This window comes from Vulpes lagopus, chromosome 11 (assembly GCF_018345385.1).
Source record: "Vulpes lagopus strain Blue_001 chromosome 11, ASM1834538v1, whole genome shotgun sequence".
Classification (NCBI taxonomy): Eukaryota; Metazoa; Chordata; class Mammalia; order Carnivora; family Canidae; genus Vulpes; species Vulpes lagopus.
Genome location: NC_054834.1, coordinates 12,007,673 through 12,030,807, shown reverse-complemented (window position 1 = coordinate 12,030,807; position 23,135 = coordinate 12,007,673). Strand labels below are relative to the sequence as shown.

General features: G+C 39.6%; 1 protein-coding gene across 3 annotated transcripts in view; it reads left to right on the top strand.

The window, feature by feature from the left end:
- NME8 (NME/NM23 family member 8) overlaps positions 1 to 23,135 on the top strand; it is a 52,350-nt gene that overhangs the window by 4,522 nt on the left and 24,693 nt on the right. For 2 of the 3 annotated variants that reach the window (XM_041773416.1, XM_041773414.1), the window contains exons 5-10: positions 3,594 to 3,665; positions 7,335 to 7,451; positions 13,468 to 13,534; positions 14,409 to 14,482; positions 17,820 to 17,912; positions 22,595 to 22,779. In XM_041773416.1, coding sequence (XP_041629350.1) covers positions 3,594 to 3,665; positions 7,335 to 7,451; positions 13,468 to 13,534; positions 14,409 to 14,482; positions 17,820 to 17,912; positions 22,595 to 22,779 — 608 coding nt within the window. The remainder of the gene's footprint in view (positions 1 to 3,593; positions 3,666 to 7,334; positions 7,452 to 13,467; positions 13,535 to 14,408; positions 14,483 to 17,819; positions 17,913 to 22,594; positions 22,780 to 23,135) is intronic. The other variant, XM_041773415.1, reaches the window with a different exon arrangement.

The following is a 23,135-nucleotide window of genomic DNA, read 5'->3' as shown; positions in this document are numbered from 1 at the left end:
TGAGCATTTTTATCAAGAATGGATGCTGTACTTTGTCAAATGCTTTTTCTGCATCTGTTGAGAGGATCATATGGTTCTTATCCTTTATTTTATTAATATTAATATATCACATTGATTGATTTGTGAATATTGAACCAGGCCTGCAACCCAGGAATAAATCCCTTTATTCAAGGGTTCAATCAACCCCTTGATTGTGGTAAATGATTCTTTTAATGTGCTGTTAGATTCAGTTTGCTAGTATTTTGTTGAGAATATCCGCATACATGTTCATCAGGGATATTGGCCTCTAATCCCCCTTGCCTTTTAAAAGATTTTATTTATTTATCCATGAGAGACACACAGAGAGAGGCAAAGCCACAGGCAGAGGGAGAAGCAGGCTCCCTGTGGGGAACCAGATGCGGGACTCCATCCCAGGACCCCCGGGGTCACGCCCTGAGCCGAAGGTGGATGCTCAACCACTGAGCCATGCAGACGTCCCAGAATCTTTTTTTAGTGGAGTCTTTGTCTGGTTTTGGAATCAGGGTAATGCTGGCTTCAGAGAATGAGTTTGGAAGTTTTCATTTCTGTTTTTTGGAATGGTTTGAGAAGAATAGGTATGAACTCTTTTTTATTTTTATTTTTATTTTTATTTTTTTGGTATGAACTCTTTAAATGTTTGGTAGAACTCCCCTGTGAAGACATCTGGACTTTTTTGTTTGTTAGGAGATTTTTGATTATTGATTCAATTTCTTTGCTAGTTATGGATCTGTTCAAATTTTCTATTTCTTCCTATTTCAGTTTTGTTAGTTTATATGTTTCTAGGAATTTATCCTTTTCTTCTAGATTGCCCAATTTGTTGGCATATACTTTTTCATGATATTCTTTTATGATTGTTTGTATTTCTATAGTGTAGGTTCTGATTTCTCCTCTCTCATTCATGATTTTATTTATTTGAGTCCTTTATTTTTTCTTTTTGATGAATTTGGCTAGGGGATTATCAACTTTATTAATTTTTTCAAAGAACCAGCTCCTGGTTTTGTTGATCTGTTCTACTGGTTTTTTGTTTCTATATTGTTTATTTCTGCTCTAATCTTTATTATTTTCCTTCTTCTGCTGACTTCAGGCTTCATTTGCTGTTCTTTTTTTTTTTTTTTTTTTTGAAGATTTTATTTATTCATTCATGAAAGAGAGAATGAGAGAGAGAGAGAGAGAGAGAGAAAGAGAGACAGAGACACAGGCAGAGAGAGAAGCAGGCTCCATGCAGGGAGCCCAATGTGGTACTCCCAGGACTCCAGGACCATGCCCTGGGCCAAAGGCAGGTGCTAAACCGCTGAGCCACGCAGGGATCCCTGCTGTTCTTTTTCTAGCTCCTTCAGGTATAAGGTTAGACTGTGATTTGAGATTTTTCTTGCTTCTTGAGGTAGTCTATAGTCCTATATATTTCCTCTTATGACCTCTTTTGCTGCATCCCAAAGGTTTTGGACCATTGTGTTTTCATTTGCTTCCATGTGTTTTTTAAATTTCTTCCTGAATTTCCTGGTTAACCCATGTACTTTAACATCCATTTACTTGTGGTCTTTCCAAATTTTTTCTTGTAACTTCAAGTTTCATCGTGGTGGTCAGAAAATATGCATGCTATGATCTCTATCGTTCCGTACTTGTTGAGGGCTGATTTGTGACCTAGTATGTGATCTATTCTGGAGAATGTCCCATGTGCACTTGAAAGGAATGTGCATTCTGCTGCTTTAGGATGAAATGTTCTGACTACATCAGTGAAGTCCATCTGGTCCAGTGTGTCATTCAAAGCCATTGTTTCCTTGTTGATTTTCTGCTTAGATTATCTGTCCATTGATGTAAGTGGGGTGTTAAAGTGGCTACCATCGATTACTGCAATCTAGGCAGCCAGTGCTGGCACTGTGCTGTTTACCGATGTCAGGTTATGCTGAGGATAGGGGAGCCAGCCAGCTCCTTTATCCCTGCGGAGGGGAGTTCATGCTCACTGCTGTCAGGGAAGCCTTCCCAGAAGAGCGAATAATTCCCCTCCTCAGGCATCCTAGGTATTTTTCAGATCATTGCTTACACAGTCTGGGTCCATCCGGTTGCTTGCCTGCCTGGACCAGCACAGTGCACTTTGGGCTGTATCCCACCCAGGCTGGCTGAATTTTAAAACTCCAAACCTGGGGATCCCTGGGTGGCTCAGTGGTTGAGCCATCTGCCTTTGGCCCAGGGCGTGGTCCTGGAGTCCAGGGATCAAGTCCTGCGTCGGACTCCCTGCATGGAGCCTGCTTCTCCCTCTGCCTGTGTCTCTCCTTCTCTCCCTCTCTCTGTGTCTCTCTCCCTCTGTTTGTCATGAATAAATAAATAAAATCTTAAAAAAAAAAAAAAAAAACTCCAAACCTTAGGGACCTTTTGTGATGGGAAATTGCTCTGGGTGAGGGTCTTGCCACACTGGAATTGATACAGGTCTGACACTGAAGGAAAGGTGCACCAGGGTGCAGGAGCTGAGGGTTTGGGGCAAAGCCCAGAGAAGAGCCAGGGTCCATGTTAGCTGCCCTCAGCAGATGTCTCTGTGCCTATGCTGATGGGTGGGGGACGGAAATAGTGTCTGCTGGCTCTTCTGTGTGTATGTTCTGGGAGAGGCAATACCACCATTTTTTCTTAAAGAGCTTACTTTCTCTCTCTCTCTCTCTTTTTAAAGATTTTACTTATTTATTAATGAGACACACACACACACACACACACACACACACACACACACACAGAGGCAGAGACACAGGCAGAGTGGAGAAGCAGGGTCCATGCAGGGAGCCTGATGTGGGACTCGATCCCCGTCTCCAGGATCAGGCCCTGGGCTGAAGGCGGCGCCAAACTGCTGAGCCACCCGGGCTGCCCAAGAGCTTACTTTCTCTTAAATAAAAATTTGGAGAAAGTAAGCTTCTTTTTAAGTATGGCCCCACGATGGATACAGAAGGAAAGTGACATGCAAATGGGTATATGAAATATCATAATTCTGATCAAAAGAAGTGAGATGGGGGGTGCCTGGGTGTCTCAGTCGGTTAAATGTCTGACTCTTGATCTCAGATCAGGTCTTGATTTCAGGGTTGTGAGTTTAAGCCCTGTGTTGGGCTCCATGCTGGGTGTGGAACCTACTTAAAAAAAAAAAAAAAAGAAGAAGAAGAAGAAGAAGTGAGATAGGCCCATAGGATGGTGGTACGATACTGAAAGGGACAATGGAGCCTGTGAGGGAAGGGCAGTAAAGTTTCTTGTGGAGTGGGAGAGGATTTGCAGCAGGAGGGAGCAAGACAGGATTCTTGGAGGAGGGATACTTGACCTGGCTTGGAAAGGAAGAGCAAGAGCAGGTAAGGAGGGAGTGACGTGCAAACTGGATGTAGGCGAGGTTAGCTGCAGGTTGGGTACCACAAAGGTGAGCGATGAGAAGTCAGACTGCGGCCAAATGATGCAATTTGATCCTTAGGACAACTATAACATATTCAGAAAATGCTGTAGTAAACATAATAAAAATTTTGTATGTCTGTGTTTTTTTAGCATTGTGTATCTCATGACTTGGATACGGTTTCCTTTATTATTATATGAAATGTTTATATTTTTTTCAGGCAGAAGCTGACAACATTGTGACTTTACAGCCATTTAGAGATAAATGCGAACCTGTTTTTCTCTTTAGTGTTGTAAGTATAAGATTTATCAACTCAAATATATGATCAGATTCCAATTTACAGTTAAATAGCAAGTAGCATTGTAAAATTACAATGGAACTATTTTCTGATTATAGTTGCCTAATCTTTGCTTGTCTATTAATATTTTATAACCTGACCTCTAGGAGCATGTAGTGAGTTGGGGAGGTTAGACTACCACAAGCTGAGTTAATGGGGTTGTGGGGTGGGAAACACAAATAAGATGGCATTTACCTTTCCAGAGGAAATAACCAGAGATTTGTTTGGGGAATTGTTATTTACAGGAGTGAAATATTGAAATTTCTTAGATATCCAGTAGCAGAGAATTGGTTCCAAGGATTCACATGTACTACTATGAGGATACATCTGTCTGACCACTATTATGTAATAAATATGTTCTCTTATCTCTGTATGTACAAATGTGTAGAAAGAAGACAGGAAGCACATTCACCAACTTGTCAGTAGTAGCTTTTTATGTCTGGGAGAAGGATGCAATATTTAATTTTTTTTCTTGGTAGTTTCCTCCCAGCCCTGCATAGTTCATCCTTCAATGCTCACAATATTCCTTTGTGTTTTTAAATAAGATTTTATTTATTTATTTGAGAGAGAGTGAGCACGAACTGGGAGAAGGGCAGAGGGACAAGAGGACTCCTCACTGAGTGTGGAGCTCAATGCTGGGCTCCATCCCAGGATCCTGAGATGTTGACCTGAGCCAAAGTCAAAAGAGTTGGATGCTTAACCAACTGAGCCACCCAGGTTCCCTATAATGTTCAGAATATTCTTTTCCTAACCCAGGTCTCCAGTTTCCCGACATCTTGCAAACACTTTCACTGTGTGACATCTGGAATTGAGATAAGCAATCAGCATACTTTCTAAGATTTTTCATCATGGCTCTGAACCTCTACTCTATTTCCTTGACTTTCCTTAAATCTATCTCCTTACTTAGGACACACTTCTTTGCAGCCCAGAGTGTGACCGTTTTTTCAGATTACCTGTCTTGAGCCCAGGAATAGAGTTGATATTCCCTTTACTTCTTACTTCAATGACTTTCTTTCCCTTACTAATTAGAGGTCTTTTCCATGCCAACTTAGGTAATTGGCTAAAACCTCCTTCTCTCCCCCCACCTCACTCCTGTCATTTACTGATCTTCAAATCAGTTCTTCTCCATGACTGAGAACTTTGAGCCTGCAGCTCAAACCTGTTTCAAACCCCTGTCCTGCTATCCCTCTTGGGACTTCGGTATCCATATTGGCCATCCACCCACATCCTGGCCTCTCAATTCCTGACCTCTGCTGCTAATGACCTTTTCTCCAGTGCACCTCAGCCAGTTGCTGGTGAGGTCATGCCTCAGAGTTTGTTATCACTCATTCCTCCATAGCCATACTCATTCCTCTAAGAATCTCAGTCTGTGCCCACAAAACCCTCACCAAGTAATCACTTGTTTATACAGATATTCCCACAGGGGCTTTTTGTATTGCTTAGCACGGTTAGCTGATAAGTTCATTCTAGCAAGTTTCAGCAGGAAGAGCTTTTTCAAAGACAGTCCCTTGAAAGTCCCCAGAATAGTTGTAAGGTCCCTTTTAGCAGGAAATGGGAACCAGAGTGTCAGTATTTATTTAAACCTTTCTCAACTGGATCCTTCTCATTGCCCTTTGAAGATAATTAAATTTTTCCAATGAAAAAATAATACTTTATTTGATGCCACACCCCTCTCCAGCTATCACCCATCTCTCTTCTTTAACTTACCACTGAATTTCTCAGAAGAGTTTGCATATTTATTTTTATTCAATTTTTTTTCACACTCCATTAATTTCTCAACCCATTCAATCTACCTTCTGTCTGATTATTCAAGCAGATTTGCTGTTGTTAGTGTATCCGATTGTTAACTATCTGGCCACTTTTAGGCTCATCATGCTGTACCTCTCAAATGTATTGAATGTGGTAGCCATGCCCTCCTTTTTTGAAACATGGGCTTCTTTTGGCTTTGTTACTTGGGTTTCCTTTTTCCATGTAGATATTACTCCCCTCCGTCTCCTTTGCAGGTTTACGTTTCTTTATCCAGCCATTAAATATTGATCTTATCATGCTGTATACCCTCCTTGGAAAATTTCCTCGATATACAGTTTGAGTTGTTACCACTCATATATCAAGAACTCAAGTTCAGCCATTTTCTATACTTTGAGCTCCATATTTGTGTATCCAAACAGTGCTTTGACTTCCCCTCCATGTTGTCTGAAGGACATCTCACAAGGGACTGTTCGAATAGCAGACTCCCAATCCCAAGGAAATGTGGTCTTCTAAGTGTCACCTCATTGGGTGATTGACATCTTAATTTATCTACTTTGTTGACAGAAACAGAAAACTCAGCTTAGTGACATCACACCCAATCCATTCCTTGGACCTGTCAATTTCACCATTCAAGTCTCCTCACACTCATCTGTGTCTTTCCATTCTTTCCATGTCCATCACCAGTGCCTGACTGAGCAACCATCTCTCTCACCATCACCTCTAGAATAGCCCCTAATATGTATACAAACATCTTCTGCTCCCTTCTAACTCTTTCTAAACATGGTAGGTGAAATGATCTTTACAAATAACAGTTCAAATTGTGGTCACTGACTCTGCTTAAACATGCCTAAGGCCTCCCACTGCACTTAGGTTAAAGGAAGGCTGTGTTGTTCCATGACCCACAAGGCTCTGCAATGTCTGGCTCCCCTCACTGTTAGGCTTCATCTCATACTAAGCATCCCCTCACTTTCTTGGCTGGTCTTCTTATTTGCCACATCACCTTCTGGCTTCAGGACCTTTGCATCTCTACTCCTTTTGCCTAGAATGCTCTTTCTTCTCCATTTTGCCTAGTTATCTCTTACCCGTCATACATTAAGTATTTTTTCAAGATTTCATTTATTTATTCATGAGAGACACACAGAGAGAGGCAGAGACATGGGAAGAGGGAGGAGAAGCAGGCTCCATGCAGAGAGCCCAATGTGGGATCCGATCCTGGGACTCTGGAATCACTCCCTGAGCCGAAGGCAGACACTCAAATGCTGAGCCACCCAGGGGTCCCCCATTATACATATTTTAACCCAAGAATCCCTTGCTGATATTGATAAACAACTTTGCTGATCTCTTTGACCAGGACAGATTCTTGTAGATGCTCCCTCCCAGTGCTTTGTACTTGGTGATACTTGTCATGGTTGTTATATTACATATGTTTGCCTGTGGGCTTTTTTTCCCCCTCCTTTTTTATAATTCAATTAGACCACATACTGGGACTGTTGTTCTGTACCATCATGCCTGGTACTGTGCCAATAAACAGGTTTTTTGAAAATCTATGTTGAAAGATGAGCGAAAGGAGGCGTAGTATGAAGAATAATTAGGGAAGGTAGTGTTGGGAGGCCTGTAAAGAATCACTGAACGTAATGCAGGAATCTCTTGCCTTTGGTTGTAGGACAGACAATGTGGAGATAAAACTCCAAGAGCTGGGTTTTTCGAATCAAGGCATACTTTCACATCATTAATACTTTATTTTAAAATGGCTAATTACAATAGCTAAAAAAGGATTGGGAGAGGGTGGGACAGAGTGGGGGTGACTTTGTTAAGTTGAATTTCGGACTTATCCTGAAAATGGAAGTTTCCTTCATGGTTTCCTTTCCTTTATAGAATGGCAAAATTATCGCAAGGATCAATGGTGCAAATGCACCACTTGTTAATAAAAAAATTACTAACTTGATAAATGAGGAGAAGAAAATTGCAGCAGGTGAAATGGTTCGCCCTCAGGTAATACTTTATTATTTTATTCTTAAAAAAATGCATTACATCTTTTCTGTTGCTTTCCTAAGGAATTTCCCCAAGCATCTTGGTGTATAAGTGGTACAGACTTTCCGGGAAATATTTTGGCAAGAGGAATCAAAAGCCTTAAAAAAATGCATGTATCCTTTGACTTAGCAATTACACTGCAATAATTTTCCCTACAAAGATAATAAGACAAATACAGAAAAGGGCATTTATAGCAGGGTTGTCTGTTATTAAAAATTTGGAATCCATTTAAATGTCGAGCAATGCCGAACAGGTTCCATAAAATGTCTGTAATTTTGGTCATAAATTATACAAATCCATACAGCAGGATATTATTTAGTATGTTCTAGCTCTGTACTTAACTGATATGGAAAGGAGACCAAGACTGACTGGCAAAAGGAAACAAGAGTACACTTTGGTGGAGTACTTAGAATAAGATCCTGCGTGTGAAATGTATCATCTGTGTAATGATAGATGAACTATTTAAAAATTGAGAAATAAACTACAAAGCATGTGGAGGTATGAACATAATAGCATAAGAAAGGAAGCCACAGAGGAAAGTGATCAGAAATACAGGCAGATAAAGAAGAGCTACCGGTGTTCATTGAAATGCACACGCAAGACCTCCCACACGAGCATATGCACAGGTACACATGAGCACACGCAATACATCGACACACAATACATCCATGTGCATTAAACCAACAACAAGAACAACAAGCATGAATTTTAAAACGGTATGTAGAGGCCAGCCGAGAAATATTGAAAAATATAAATAAAGGGAAGTTCAAGCTTGTATTGAGCATTTGCTAATAAAAAAATATCAGTTTAAATCAGGAAAGGATAAAAACTTTGATAAACAGGCCTAGGAATATTGGGTTAACTATTTGTATAAGAAATTTGTATCCTCTTCTCATATTTTATATATAAATTTCAGGTGAATTAAAGAGCCGAATACAAAGAAACAAAGCATAAACGTATTAGAAGAAAATACTGGCAAACGTCTGTATTGTCATAAGTTGGGGAAGGCATTGTAAACATAACACGAAACAGAGATATCAAAAAAGGAAAAATTGATAGATTTATTTAAAACTTTGAAGTGCATCCTAAAACGTAAAAGGAAAGCTGCAATCTGGGAAAAATGCTTATACTCTGTGTCAACGTGCTAATATCCACAGCACACACAAAGTACTTTATGAGCATTAAGAAAAAAACGGACATTTTGATGGAAGATGGACAAATGACAGATATAGGGAATTTACGTTTATAATAGTGATTTTTCTCATCCAAAGACGTTTTTCTTTACTTTTCAAGTTTACTTATTTGTCAGGGAATCCTCCCCTTTCCCTTCTTTCTATCTGTGTCTCTCACACCACCCCCCTACTTGTTTGTGAAAACTGTAATAACCAGGAATTATTGAGGAATTGCTCTTTGTTAAGACTTTCCAGCAGGTATCTGCATTTAATTTTGATAAAAATCTTTTTCCTTCCTAGTTTTATTGATATATAACTGACAAATTAACATTGTATGAAGTGAAAGCGTATAACAACGATTTGATATCTGTACATATCATGAAATGATCACCTCACTAAGTTTAACATCTGTCACCTCCTGTAGTTACAATTTTTTTGTTGTGATGAGGACTTTCAAGGTCTACTCTCTTGGCAACTTTCAAGTATACCATACAGTAGTGGTAGAGTCACCATGCTGTATATTGTACCCTCGGAACTTATTTATCTTATAACTGGTAGTTTGTGCCTTTTGGGCACCTTTATCCAATTTCGCCACTTCCCACCCTCCACCTCTGGTAACCGCCATTCTGTTCTCTGTGTTTATAAGTTTAGTTTCTTTAGATTCAATGTATAAGTGAGATCATATAGTATTTGTCTTTCTCTGTCTGACTGATTTCATTTAATTATATTGCCCTCAAGGTCCATCTATGTTGTCCTAAATGGTAGGATTTCCTTTTTTTTTGTATGAATAATATTCCATGATGTGTGTGTGTGTGTGTGTGTGTGTGTGTGTGTGTGTATCAATCACATTGTCTTTATCTTTCCATTGATAGACATTTAGGTTGTCTGCATGTCTTGGCTATTGTGAATAGTGCAGTTAACATGGGCATGGACAAAACTTTTTTTTTTTTTTTTTTTTTGAGAGAGAGAGAGGGAGCGGAGGGGGAGAGAGAGAGAAAGAGAGAGAGAGAGAGAGAGAGAGAGAGTGAGTCCCAGGCAGTCTCCATGCTCTGCAGCCTAGAGCCCAACACGGGTCTCTATCCCATGACCCTGAGATCATGAGCTGACCTGAAATCAAGAGCCAGATGCTCAACCAGTTGAGCACCCAGGTGCCCTTGCGTGTAACTTTCTGAGATAATGATTTCATAGTTGGTCATAATAGTCTCCTAAGATTCTTTGTATTCATGTAGTATTTTTAATAATGTTCCCTCTTGCATTTCTAATTTTATTGAGTCCTCTGTCATTTTTCTTGAGAGTCTAGCTAAATAATTGTCATTTTATTTTTTTAATGAAACTAGCTTTCAGTTTCATTGATTTTTCTATTGTCTAGGTAGTATCTATTTTATTTATTTCTCCTCTGATCTCTGTTATTGCCTTCATCTCCTAATTTTGGCTTCATTGGTTCTCTTTTACTAGCTTATTAAAGTGAAAAGTTAGGATATAATTTGTGACCTTTTTTTCTTGATGTAGGCATTTATCATTATAAACTTCCCTTTTAGTTTTGGTATATTGTATTTCCATTTTCATTTGTCTCAGGTATTTTAATATTTCTCTTTTGATTTCTTCTTTGACCCACTGGTTGTTTGGTAGCATGTTTAATCTTCACAGATTTGTGAATTTTTCAGTTTTCTTCTTGTAGTGGATTTCTTGGTTTCATACTATTGTTGTGGGAAAAGATGCTTGATATGGCCTAACATATGATCTTTCCTGGAGCATGTTCCACATGCACTTGGGAAGAATGTGTATTCTACTGCTTTTAGATAGAATGTTTTGTAAAGGTTAAGTCCATCTGGCCTAACATATAGTTTAAGTTGTGTTTTCATATTGATTTTCTGTATGGATGGTTTATTCAAACATAGCTGGTTGCACTGAACCCACCAACACTGTCTCTGCTGGCCGCCATAGTCAGGCCATCCAGGGATGTGTCCTTTGGGAGCAGCAACAAAATCCAGGGTGGGGTATGAGATGAGTGCATTCATATGTGCTCAAGCCATCTTCACGTGGACATCCACCACCTGGAGTAGGAAAGTGCAGAGATGGCACGCCAACCTCCCTGGTCTCTGCAGAGCACTGCAGTCAACCCCTAGATCCGTGTTAATTTGGGAGCTTGACTCACAGGCTACCACTTTTAAGAGTTTCAAGTAGGCTTCTTCTAGAGAAAAACTGGGCATGTCCGTGAGCTGCCTGTGCTCTGAGCACTGATAGGATAGCCACAGCCAGTCCTTACCAGCCTGGTAGGAACTGTTGGTTTCCTCTAGCCTCTGCTGGCTTTCAGAGCTAGGGATTTGGGGGACCTGCTGGCTTTCAGAGCTAGGGACTTGGGGGATCTTTCTCTCAATTGGAAGTCTTAAAATTTGGCATATTATATGTTTTTTTTGGCACGAGTCCTCAAGGACATGCTAGGTGTTCCCTCCCAATTGTGTGTTCCGGTGGTGGGGTGAAGTTTATGGTCAAGTTGTATCTCAAAACCCTCCTACTCTCCTACGCATTTCAATATAGGTGTTTTTTTTTTTTTCCTCATTTGCCTGACATGTAGTTGCTGAGCCTTTCTCTGGATTTCTTTCAGAGAAAACTTTTTTGTATAGAGCTGTAGATTTGATGTGTTTACGGGAGGAGGTAAGTTCAGGAGCCTTTTATGTTGCCATCTTGAATGGGAGCCTCAAGAAATCTTATGAGATAGTTACAAATGGTAAGACAGCACTTAAAAGCATGAAGTCATTTCTGCAGAAGCAGCTAGCTAGCCGGTGTTGAAACCAGAATTGTTTGATGTCAGACAGAATGACGTCTAAACACAGTCTTTTTTTTTTTTTTTTTAAGATTTTATTTATTTATTCATTCATGAGAGACACAGAGAGAGAGAGAGGGGCAGAGACACAGGCAGAGGGAGAAGCAGGCTCCATGCCCGAAGGCGGCGCTAGACCACTGAGCACCCGGGCTGCCCATTAACACATAGTCTTAATTGCTATATTCTATGTGCCTTTCTCTATGTGTGCTCTATTCTGTGGTTATATTGTTGTCGGTCTGATTGTTCTTACAGAATGATATCCTGTTTTAATTAATAAAAGTGTGAATGTACAAAATGTGTTAATATGTTTATAGTCTACCATTTTGTTGAATGCTTCTATTATTTAGCTTTCTTATCTATTTGCCTGGTCTAGCACAGTCCTGTATTATGATAAAAAAAAAAAAAGGTTATGTTGTGAGTCACATAAAATATTCTACTAGTCACATCACGAGAGACACAGACTGAGAGAGGCAGAGACACAGGCAGAAGGAGAAGCAGGCTCCATGCAGGAAACCTAATGTGGGACTCGATCCGGGGACTCCAGAATCATGCCCTGAGCCAAAGGCAGGCACTAAACTGCTGAGCCACCCAGGGATATCCCCTCTTTTCAAATTCTAGTTAGCTAACATATAGTGTAATATTGGTTTCAAGAGTAGAATTCAGTGATTCATCACAAGTACCCTCCTTAATGCCTACACCCCATCTAGCCCATCCCTCACCCATCACCCTCCATCAACCCTCAGTTGTTCTCTATTGTTAAGAGTCTTTTATGGTTTCTTTTCCTCTTTTTTAGAAAAAAGTGAAAAAAATTAAATCCTATATGTTAAAAAGATTCTCATTTAAATATGTACTCAATATAAAAAACAAGGTATTCCGCATCATTTTTTCATACTAAATCTTTAGAATGTGCTATGTAGCTATCACAGCACATCTTAATTTGGATTAACTTCATTTTCAAGAGCTGGAAATGGCCTTATGTGGTTAGTGACTGCCCTATTGGCTGGCACATGTCCAGCAAATATAAAGTCAGATCAATTTGAAGTTATAGCTGGTATAATTATCTTATTCTTGATTATAATAAGAATGAGAGCTTCCTGGATAGTCATTTCCATACATTCTGGGATCTTTTCTTTGAGACTCTGAAATTATGCATTCTCTTGCCAAGAAAATGTATATATGCAAATATATAAACCTTTCAGATAGTTAAAAAAGAAGCTTTTTAAGGGCTTCTCAAAAAATTAAGGAACCCTCATCCCCATCCTTCCTAGTATTTTACCCTAAAGTAGAAAATTGGTTATTGTTTTGAGCAAGATGATTTTTTAGAAGTTAAGAAGGTATTTTTCTGTTTTTAGTTTACTAAGATCTTGAAACTCATCAAATGTCCTTTTGATCTTTAACATAATTATGTGTCTCTTGCTCACTTTTTCTTTCTTTCTTTCTTTCTTTCTTTCTTTCTTTCTTTCTTTCTTTCTTTTTATTTGAGAGAGAGAGAGAGAGAGAGAGAGCAAGCAGGGGAAGAGCAAAGGAGAGGGAGAGAGAGAATCTCAAGCAGACTCTCACTGAGCATGGAGCCTGATGCAGGTCTCTATGCTGTTGACCCTGAGATCATGACCTGAGCCCAAACCGAGAGTTGAATGCTCAACTCACTGAGCCACTGAGGTGTCCCTAATTTATTGCTTTCTTACTTATTAATTTCTGCTTCTTTCTTATTTTATTCCTTGTACCCTTCTTAAGTTTTAAGGTTTTTGGTTTTTAACCATTTCCCATATGTATTATTTCTGATAGTCTTCCCACCTCAATCATTCTAAAGATTCCTCTTTTTATTTCAGTAGGAAGACAGGAAAAAGGAGTATTAGATAAATGTAGGCAGATTCCCACTTTACCCTCTATCCTTTGGATTATAAGTATTTATTAGAAACATTTCTAAAAACCTTTCCTGTCATATTAAGACATAACTTCGATTTGCATTTCTCTTACACAGTATCGTGAAATTGTGTTTGTAGACTCAGATGTGGAAGATGCTGGGGAAGTACAATATGAAAGTGCTGGTGAGTAAATTTCCTTCAGAGTAATGGCAAGGAATTTGTGTACATGGATGTTAATTATAGCACTACATGTAAGAGCAAAAAGGCAGTGGTGACCTCAACGTTACTGGTAAGGGCCCAGTAGGATAATATTAGACTTAGTTGTTAACAAGAAAACTTTTTTGCTCCCCTTGCCTTTCCTTTGGTCTCTGTGGGCACAACCCTTAGAGGTTACTCGGGCCCAGAGGCTCCTATCCCCTATGACTCCCTAGACAGCAGCCTCCTCTTATTTTATCCTTTATCATCTTCCAGAACCTTGTGAAAGTAATTTCTTCTTCCATGACCCACGGGCCAGTTTACTTTACAGTTAACAGTTTCCCTCCTGGATTGTCTGTACAGGTGTGTGAGTGTGCATTCACGCTTTGGAGGGAGCAGAGACCAACAGTGTGCTCAGTGAGCTATTGTGCACTAAAAGCTCATCATGAGAATGTGTGGATAAATGTGGATAAATCTCTAGATGATAAAATTCATCAGTCTGTAATGTTTGCTTGCATCGAAACTCCACTGATCAGTGATACTGATCAAGGATGTGATTTTAATGCATGTGAATTATATTAAAATAACTAGTGCCACCTAACAGGTTTTCTCATTTTTATTTATTTATTTATTTTTGCCTGTGGACCACCAATTCTTGTGAATATTTCTCCTGCAAGCACAAATAGGAACTGCACTTTGATTCTAAGTAGAAACTCCTTGGTAGTTGGAATATCATAATAAGAACAAAGCTTTCAATGGACAAAAATTCACTAAACATTAATAATTTACATTTATTATTGGCAAATCCTTCATTATCTAGACTTTATACCAGGAAAATGAAATTCTCCTATTTTTTTCCTAGAACAACTATACATTATTGTTATTATCAAACCTGATGCTGTGATGACTAGAAAATCTCTAGAGATTAAAAAAAAAGTAAGTGATATTTCCCAAAAATACTTTAAACTAATTGCAACGTAACAACTTCTAAACTGTCAGTTTGGAGATAAGCTTATCATTTAGAGTGAAATAGAACATAACAAATTTCTGGTGCTAGGTACCTCCGAAGGCTTTGAATGTTTTGTCTTAACAAAGGTTAGATCTACTCAAGCATCTTTTTTTTTTTTTTTTAAAAGATTTTATTTATTTATTCATGAGAAACACACGGAGAGAGAGGCAGAGACACAGGTAGAGGGAGAAGCAGGCTCATGCAGGGAGCCCGATGTGGGACTTGATCTTGGGACTCCGGGATCACATCTAAGCCAAAGGCAGATGCTCAACCACTGAGGCACTCAGGCATCCCTCAAGCATCTTTATTTTATTTTAAAGATTTTATGCATTTATTCATGAGAGACACAGAGAGGCAGAGACACAGGAAGAGGGAGGAGAAGCAGGCTCCATGCAGGGAGCCCGATGCGGGATTTGATCCCAGGACCCCAGGATCACGTTCTGGGCCAAAGGCAGATGCTTAACCATTGAACCACCCAGGCATCCCTCAAGCATCTTTATTTAAAGAACTTTGCTCTACCAGCTTCCAATATAAATAGTGATAAAAATTATAGTTCTTATATTGGATGATAACAAATGTTCTTCCTGTTTAGTTTTTATCAACATAGACTTGTTATAAGCTCACATTGGCTTGTTTTATTTTCTTGATGTTGTCATAAATGTACGGTCTTTCTTAGATGCAAAATAGAATAAGGAAGCATTTATTGTTTTGCCTTAGAGCTAAAATAAGTTTTTTTATTTTTACTTTTTTTTTTTTTAAGATACTATTTATTTATTCATGAGAGACACACAGAGAGAGGCAGAGGGAGAAGGAAGCTCCATGCTGGGAACCCGATGCAGGACTCAATCCTAGGTCTCCAGGATCATGCCCTGAACTGAAGGTGGCACTAGAGCCACCCAGACTGCCCCCAAATAAGTTTTTTTTAAGAGGAAAACTGAGTTCTAATTCATAGGTCAGCGCACTTTTCATATAAAGGGCCAGAGAGTAACTATTTTCATGTTTGTGGGGCAGACGATCTCTAACACCACTGCTTACCTCTGGCATCACTTTGAGGAAGCACCCATTGGTAGTAGGTAAACAAATGGATGTGGCCGTGCCCCAGTAAAGCTTTATTTTCAAACACAAGTGGTGGGCCTGATGTTGACTGCAGGCTGTACTTTGCTAGCTCCATAACAATGACTTTGTGTTAACACAGCACAGCAACAGTAAATTGAAATTCGAAAGAATTTTGTTTGGGGAATAGAGGAGGTCACCGAGGAGGAGCTACCTCAAGGGGTTGGCCTTCTCTCTTTTTTTTTTTTTTTTAAATTTATTTATGATAGTCACAGAGAGAGAGAGAGAGGCAGAGACATAGGCAGAGGGAGAAGCAGGCTCCATGCACCGGGATCCCGACGTGGGATTCGATCCCGGGTCTCCAGGATTGCACCCTGGGCCAAAGGCAGGCGCCAAACCACTGCGCCACCCAGGGATCCCCAGGTTGGCCTTCTCTTGATGAACTTTCCATCATGCCCTCTTTCTTTAGCTACTGCAGCATTATCACTGAAAGTCAAAGATCCGTGATCTTGGGTTGTATGGTCTCTTTCATTTGTTCACTGATTTAATAATATTACTCTCTAAAGATAGCACTTTTCTTCCAGATTTTGATGTGTATGAAAGGGGGGGGGCATCAAACTGTACCCCCATCCTCCGTACATAAATTACTTATACTTCATAAAGTTTAAAAAAGTAATATCACATATTTACATGGTTTTACTGTTCCTTATTCAAGTAGGTTTAAATGACTAGGACATTAAAGATGTTCAAAATTATATGGTTTTTTTAGTTCTTTTAGTTGTGGCATTACTTTGAATTATGAGTTCATCACCATTTTTTTTTTGGTTTTGTTTTGATATAGTAAATAACATGTCAGAGATGTAAATTATGAATATTCCTAAATACTTCATCTCTCTGGAATATGGTAAAGGGCTACATAAAAAAAAAAAAAAACAGGACAAAAATACTAGAGAATGTTTTGAATGGGAAAAAAAAGGACACACTGCATTTTTCAATTATAGTAATGGAAAAGTTACCAAGTTTAAATATTGCTTGGATTTTACTTTCTGCTGTCAGGCCCTAAGCAAGGTAACAAAGACATGATCTGAGTATTTAGAAATTATTCAAATTGGACTATCGGTTAGGTGAGGGTTCAGAGAGATTTAAGTAGTGCTTTTCCATATCGAAAGACCAAGGGAAACAGTAAGGTATTCACTTTCATAAAGAAGCAGAAGGTACCCGGTGCTAGATACTCCCACCAAACAATGTAATTACTGGGTTGCTTTGAACCCAGATTATACTTCTATTTCATCGTTTAGTACCTCATTAGACTTGTCATATTTGCTTCAAAACTCTTACATTTTACTATACTTGAGTGACATGCAAACTGGATTTGTCATTAAAGTTTTTTTTTTTTAAGACAAAGCTTGGCAAAATCTCAAATTCTATACTTCCCCGTAATTTGGATAGTTTTGTTTTGTTTTTGATTTTCCTGTAAAGTGTAAAATATACTAGATTATGAGTTATAGCCTTAACAAAGGAAAGACTTCTATTTTTTATTTTATTTCATTTTATTATTTTTAAAAAGATTTTATTTATTTATTCATGAGAGACACAGAGAGAGGCAGAGACACAGACAGAGGGAGAAGCAGGTTCCATGCAGGGAGCCTGATGTGGGCTCCCTGAGCCAAGGCAGACACCCGACCACTGAGCCACTCAGGTGTCCCTATTTTTTATTTTTTAAATTTAATTTTTACACTTAAATGTAATTAATTTTTAATTTAAATTCAATTGATTGGAAAGCTTTTTAAAAAATAATGTCAAACCAATTTTGAAGTAGATGGTTAAAAGTGCTTATAGATTTATGTTTTTACGAATAATTCAAGAAAACATTCTTCCCTTGGAATTTAGGTAATTATTTAGTTTAAATTATTAATTTAGTTATTATTTAAATAACTTGCCCCACATTTTGGGGCAACTCATCTAAATAACAGAAATTCTGTGTTTCAAGCCTTGCAAACTTACATACCAGGAGGCATGCAAAGGGCCTTCTCTGTTTATGTATTTTTGAGCCTCTTCAAACCTACTGCCCTATGGATCCTTTTTTGAGGTCGTCAGCTGAAATGTGTTCAAATCCAGGTGGTTTTTTAGACACAAGAAACAAATGTCCTTGACTTGTTTTACATGTTGTCCCGTGGTGCATCTGGATCTGACCTTACTCTCTATGTGAAGATTATCGAGGCAGGGTTCGTCTTGGAAATTGAGGACAAGAGAGTGCTCACAGAACAACAAGTAAGGGAGTTCTATAGTCGCAAAGCGGAGGAGGTAAGAAAGTCAAAAGCAAACAAACAAAAAAAGCCACTGTGTTTTCAGATACCGTGGATTCCTCTAAGTTTTGACCTCTCATTTTAGTAAAGCAACTGAATAAGTCTGACCATCCAAATGACATCCCATTGTCCCCGTTGGCGTCCATATTATGGTAAGGCCAAGGAAGCCAATGACGAAGAAGTCTTTGTTTTTTTTTTTTTTTTAATTAATTTTTATTGGTGTTCAATTTACCAACATACAGAAAAACACCCAGTGCTCATCCCGTCAAGTGTCCACCTCAGTGCCCGTCACCCATTCCCCTCCAACACCCGCCCTCCTCCCCTTCCACCACCCCTAGTTCGTTTCCCCGAGTTAGGAGTCTTTATGTTCTGTCTCCCTTCCTGATATTTCCCAACATTTCTTTTCCCTTCCTTTATATTCCCTTTCACTATTATTCATATTCCCCAAATGAATGAGAACATACACTGTTTGTCCTTCTCCGATTGACTTATTTCACTCAGCATAATACCCTCCAGTTCCATCCACGTTGAAGCAAATGGTGGGTATTTGTCGTTTCTAATTGCTGAGTAATATTCCATTGTATATATAAACCACATCTTCTTTATCCATCATCTTTCGATGGACACCGAGGCTCCTTCCACAGTTTGGCTATTGTGGCCATTGCTGATAGAAACATCGGGGTGCAGGTGTCCCGACGTTTCATTGCATCTGAATCTTTGGGGTAAATCCCCAACAGTGCAATTGCTGGGTCGTAGGGCAGGTCTATTTTTAACTCTTTGAGGAACCTCCACACAGTTTTCCAGAGTGGCTGCACCAGTTCACATTCCCACCAACAGTGCAGGAGGGTTCCCCTTTCTCCGCATCCTCTCCAACATTTGTTGTTTCCTGCCTTGTTAATTTTCCCCATTCTCACTGGTGTGAGGTGGTATCTCATTGTGGTTTTGATTTGTATTTCCCTGATGGCAAGTGATGCAGAGCATTTTCTCATGTGCTTGTTGGCCATGTCCATGTCTTCCTCTGTGAGATTTCTCTTCATGTCTTTTGCCCATTTCATGATTGGATTGTTTGTTTCTTTGGTGTTGAGTTTAATAAGTTCTTTATAGATTTTGGAAACTAGCCCTTTATCTGATATGTCATTTGCAAATATCTTCTCCCATTCTGTAGGTTGTCTTTTAGTTTTGTTGACTGTATCCTTTGCTGTGCAAAAGCTTCTTATCTTGATGAAGTCCCAATAGTTCATTTTTGCTTTTGTTTCTTTTGCCTTTGTGGATGTATCTTGCAAGAAATTACTGTGGCCAAGTTCAAAAAGGGTGTTGCCTGTGTTCTCCTCTAGGATTTTTTTTTTTTAATTTTTTATTTATTTATGATAGTCACAGAGAGAGAGAGAGGCAGAGACACAGGCAGAGGGAGAAGCAGGCTCCATGTACCAGGAGCCTGATGTGGGATTCGATCCCGGGTCTCCAGGATCGTGCCCTGGGCCAAAGGCAGGCGCTAAACCGCTGCGCCACCCAGGGATCCCCTCCTCTAGGATTTTAATGGAATCTTGTCTCACATTTAGATCTCTCATCCATTTTGAGTTTATCTTTGTGTATGGTGAAAGAGAGTGGTCCAGTTTCATTCTTCTGCATGTGGATGTCCAATTTTCCCAGCACCATTTATTGAAGAGACTGTCTTTCTTCCAGTGGATAGTCTTTCCTCCTTTATCGAATATTAGATGACCGTACATTTCAGGGTCCACTTCTGGGTTCTCTATTCTGTTCCATTGATCTATGTGTCTGTTTTTGTGCCAGTACCACACTGTCTTGATGACCACAGCTTTGTAGTACAGCCTGAAATCTGGCATTGTGATGCCCCCAGCTATGGTTTTCTTTTTTAAAATTCCCCTGGCTATTCGGGGTCTTTTCTGATTCCACACAAATCTTAAAATAATTTGTTCTAACTCTCTGAAGAAAGTCCATGGTATTTTGATAGGGATTGCATTAAACGTATAAATTGCCCTGGGTATCATTGACATTTTTATAATATTAATTCTGCCAATCCATGAGCATGGAATATTTTTCCATCTCTTTGTGTCTTCCTCAATTTCTTTCAGAAGCGTTCTATAGTTTTTAGGGTATAGATCTTTTACCTCTTTGGTTAGGTTTATTCCTAGGTATCTTATGCTTTTGGGTGCAATTGTAAATGGGATTGACTCCTTAATTTCTCTTTCTTCAGTCTCATTGTTAGTGTATAGAAATGCCATTGATTTCTGGGCATTGATTTTGTATCCTGCCACGCTACCAAATTGCTGTATGAGTTCTAGCAATCTTGGGGTGGAGGCTTTTGGGTTTTCTATGTAGAGTATCATGTCATCAGTGAAGAGGGAGAGTTTGACTTCTTCTTTGCCAATTTGAATGCCTTTAATGTCTTTTTGTTGTCTGATTGCTGAGGTGAGGACTTCAGAACTATGTTGAATAGCAGTGGTGAGAGTGGACATCCCTGTCTTGTTCCTGATCTTAGGGGAAAGGCTCCCAGTGCTTCCCCATTGAGAATGATATTTGCTGTGGGCTTCTCGTAAATGGCTTTTAAGATGTCGAGGAAAGTTCCCTGTATCCCAACACTCTGAAGGGTTTTGATCAGGAATGGATGCTGTATTTTGTCAAATGCTTTCTCTGCATCTAATGAGAGTATCATATGGTTCTTGGTTTTTCTCTTGCTGATATGATGAATCACATTGATGGTTTTACGAGTGTTGAACCAGCCTTGTGTCCCAGGGATAAATCCTACTTGGTCATGGTGAATAATTTTCTTAATGTGTTGTTGGATCCTTTTTTTTTTTGTTGTTGTTGTTGTTGGATCCTATTGGCTAGTATCTTGTTGAGAATTGTTGCATCCATGTTCATCAGGGATATTGGTCTATAATTCTCCTTTTTGGTGGGGTCTTTGTCTGGTTTCGGAATTAAGGTGATGCTGTCCTCATAGAACGAATTTGGAAGTACTCCATCTCTTTCTATCTTTCCAAACAGCTTTAGTAGAATAGGTATGATTTCTTCTTTAAACGTTTGATAGAATTCCCCTGGGAAGCCATCTGGCCCTGGACTCTTGTGTCTTGGGAGGTTTTTGATGACTGCTTCAATTTCCTCCCTGGTTATTGGCCTATTCAGGTTTTCTCTTTCTTCCTGCTCCAGTTTTGGTAGTTTGTGGCTTTCCAGGAATGCGTCCATTTCTTCTAGATTTCCTAATTTATTGGCGTACAGCTGTTCATAATATGTTTTTAAAATTGTTTGTATTTCCTTGGTGTTGGTAGTGATCTCTCCTTTCTCATTCATGATTTTATTAATTTGAGTCTTCTCTCTCTTCTTTTTAATAAGGTTGGCTAATGGTTTATCTATCTTATTAATTCTTTCAAAGAACCAACTCCTGGTTCTGTTGATCTGTTCCACAGTTCTTTTGGTCTCGATATCATTGAGTTCTGCTCAAATTTTAATTAACTGTCTTCTTCTGCTGGGGGCGAAGAAGTCTTTGGAAGAAACAGTGGCAGCTGAGCAACAGCAGATGGTCCGATTATACTTTGTTGGAGTGAAGACCTGTTTGAAATGAGCATCCAGGCCTTTCCTAGAGATTTTTATCCCAGGTTGAAGGCTCCTTGTCATAAACCTCACAGGGAAGCTTTAATCCTTTCACTGCCTAAAGGCCTTAGTCTCAGGCTATTTTCTCTTTTGCCCCAGGGGAGTTTAAGAAAGGCAGTGCTGGGGGATCCCTGGTTGGAGCAGCAGTTTAGCGCCTGCCTTTGGCCCAGGGCGCAATCCTGGAGACCCAGATCGAATCCCACGTTGGGCTACCTGCATGGAGCCTGCTCCTCCCTCTGCCTATGTCTCTGCTTCTCTCTCTCTCTATGTCTATCACAAATAAATAAATAAATCTTTTTTAAAAAAAAAAAAGAAAGAAAGGCAGTGCTGTGTATTGGAAAGTGCAGTGGCTTGGGGGTTAGAGGACATCGTTTCTGGAAATGTGCTGTTCAGCCTGGTGGCCATCAGCCACATGTGGCCATTTGAATTTAAATTCATAAAAATCGAATCAATTAAGAAATTCAGAGTCTCAAGTTGCACTGGCCACATTTCAAGTGCTCAGTAGCTGCATGTGGCTACACATATTGGAGAGCACAGAAGAACATGTTTGTAATCAGGGAAAGTTCTAGTGAATAGCACTTTGTCACCTGGCTGTGACACTAAACCACCTCTCCTGGCCCCAGGGAAAGGTTGGACCAGCTGCCTCAGCATCACGTGGGAACTTTTGAGACAAGATTGGGCTTTCCAAATCGTGTTTGTTTTTTTTAAAGGTTTTATTTATTTATTCATGAGACACACACACACACACACACACACAGAGAGAGAGAGAGAGAGAGAGAGAGAGAGAGAGAGGCAGAGACACAGGTAGAGGGAGAAGCAGGCTCCATGCAGGGAGCCCAATGTGGGACTCCAAACCAGGTCTCCAGAATCATGCCCTGGGCTGAAGGTGACACTAAACCGCTGAGCCACCCGGGCTGCCCTCCAAATCGTGTTTTAGCAAGCCCATCTGATGATTTGGAAGCACCCCTTACCTAGTGATTGGGAAGGGAGTGACGTTGCTTGAGTTGGGGAGTGGCTGTCTTTTTTGTCTATCCATTTCAGAAGTAAGCAGTTTATTATCTTATTTTGTAGCCTGACTTTGAAGATTTTGTCCTTTTTATGACAAGTGGATTAAGCCATATTCTAGTTATATCTCAAGGAGATGAAGAACAGCCTGACCTGAAGGAAACTGAACCCGATCCTGAGATGGAAGCTAAAGAAGCAGATGAGGATCACCATGAGGAGGTCAGGACTCCAGTGAAAAAGAAGCACGACAGGTAGCTCGAAACCAGGAAACTTACAATTATATGTTGTATAGTAGGTAATGAAGTGTAATATCCAAATATCTCAAAATCTAAGAGTACACATTTAAAAAAAGATTTTACTTATTTGAGAGAGAGATACAGATCACAAGTGGGGGGAAGGGCAGAGGGAGAGGGAGAGACAGGCTCCCTGCTCAGCCCATACCATGTTATCTGTTTGCATGTCTATCTCCTTAATCAGCCTGTGTGTTAAGAACTCAAAGGTCAGAGTTGTTTACCTTTGCTTTCCAGTCATTCTATAGAAGAGGAAGGTGTGGTTCTATTAGCTATGTTATCCAGAGTCATAGAATTAGTTACTGGCAGTAACTAAT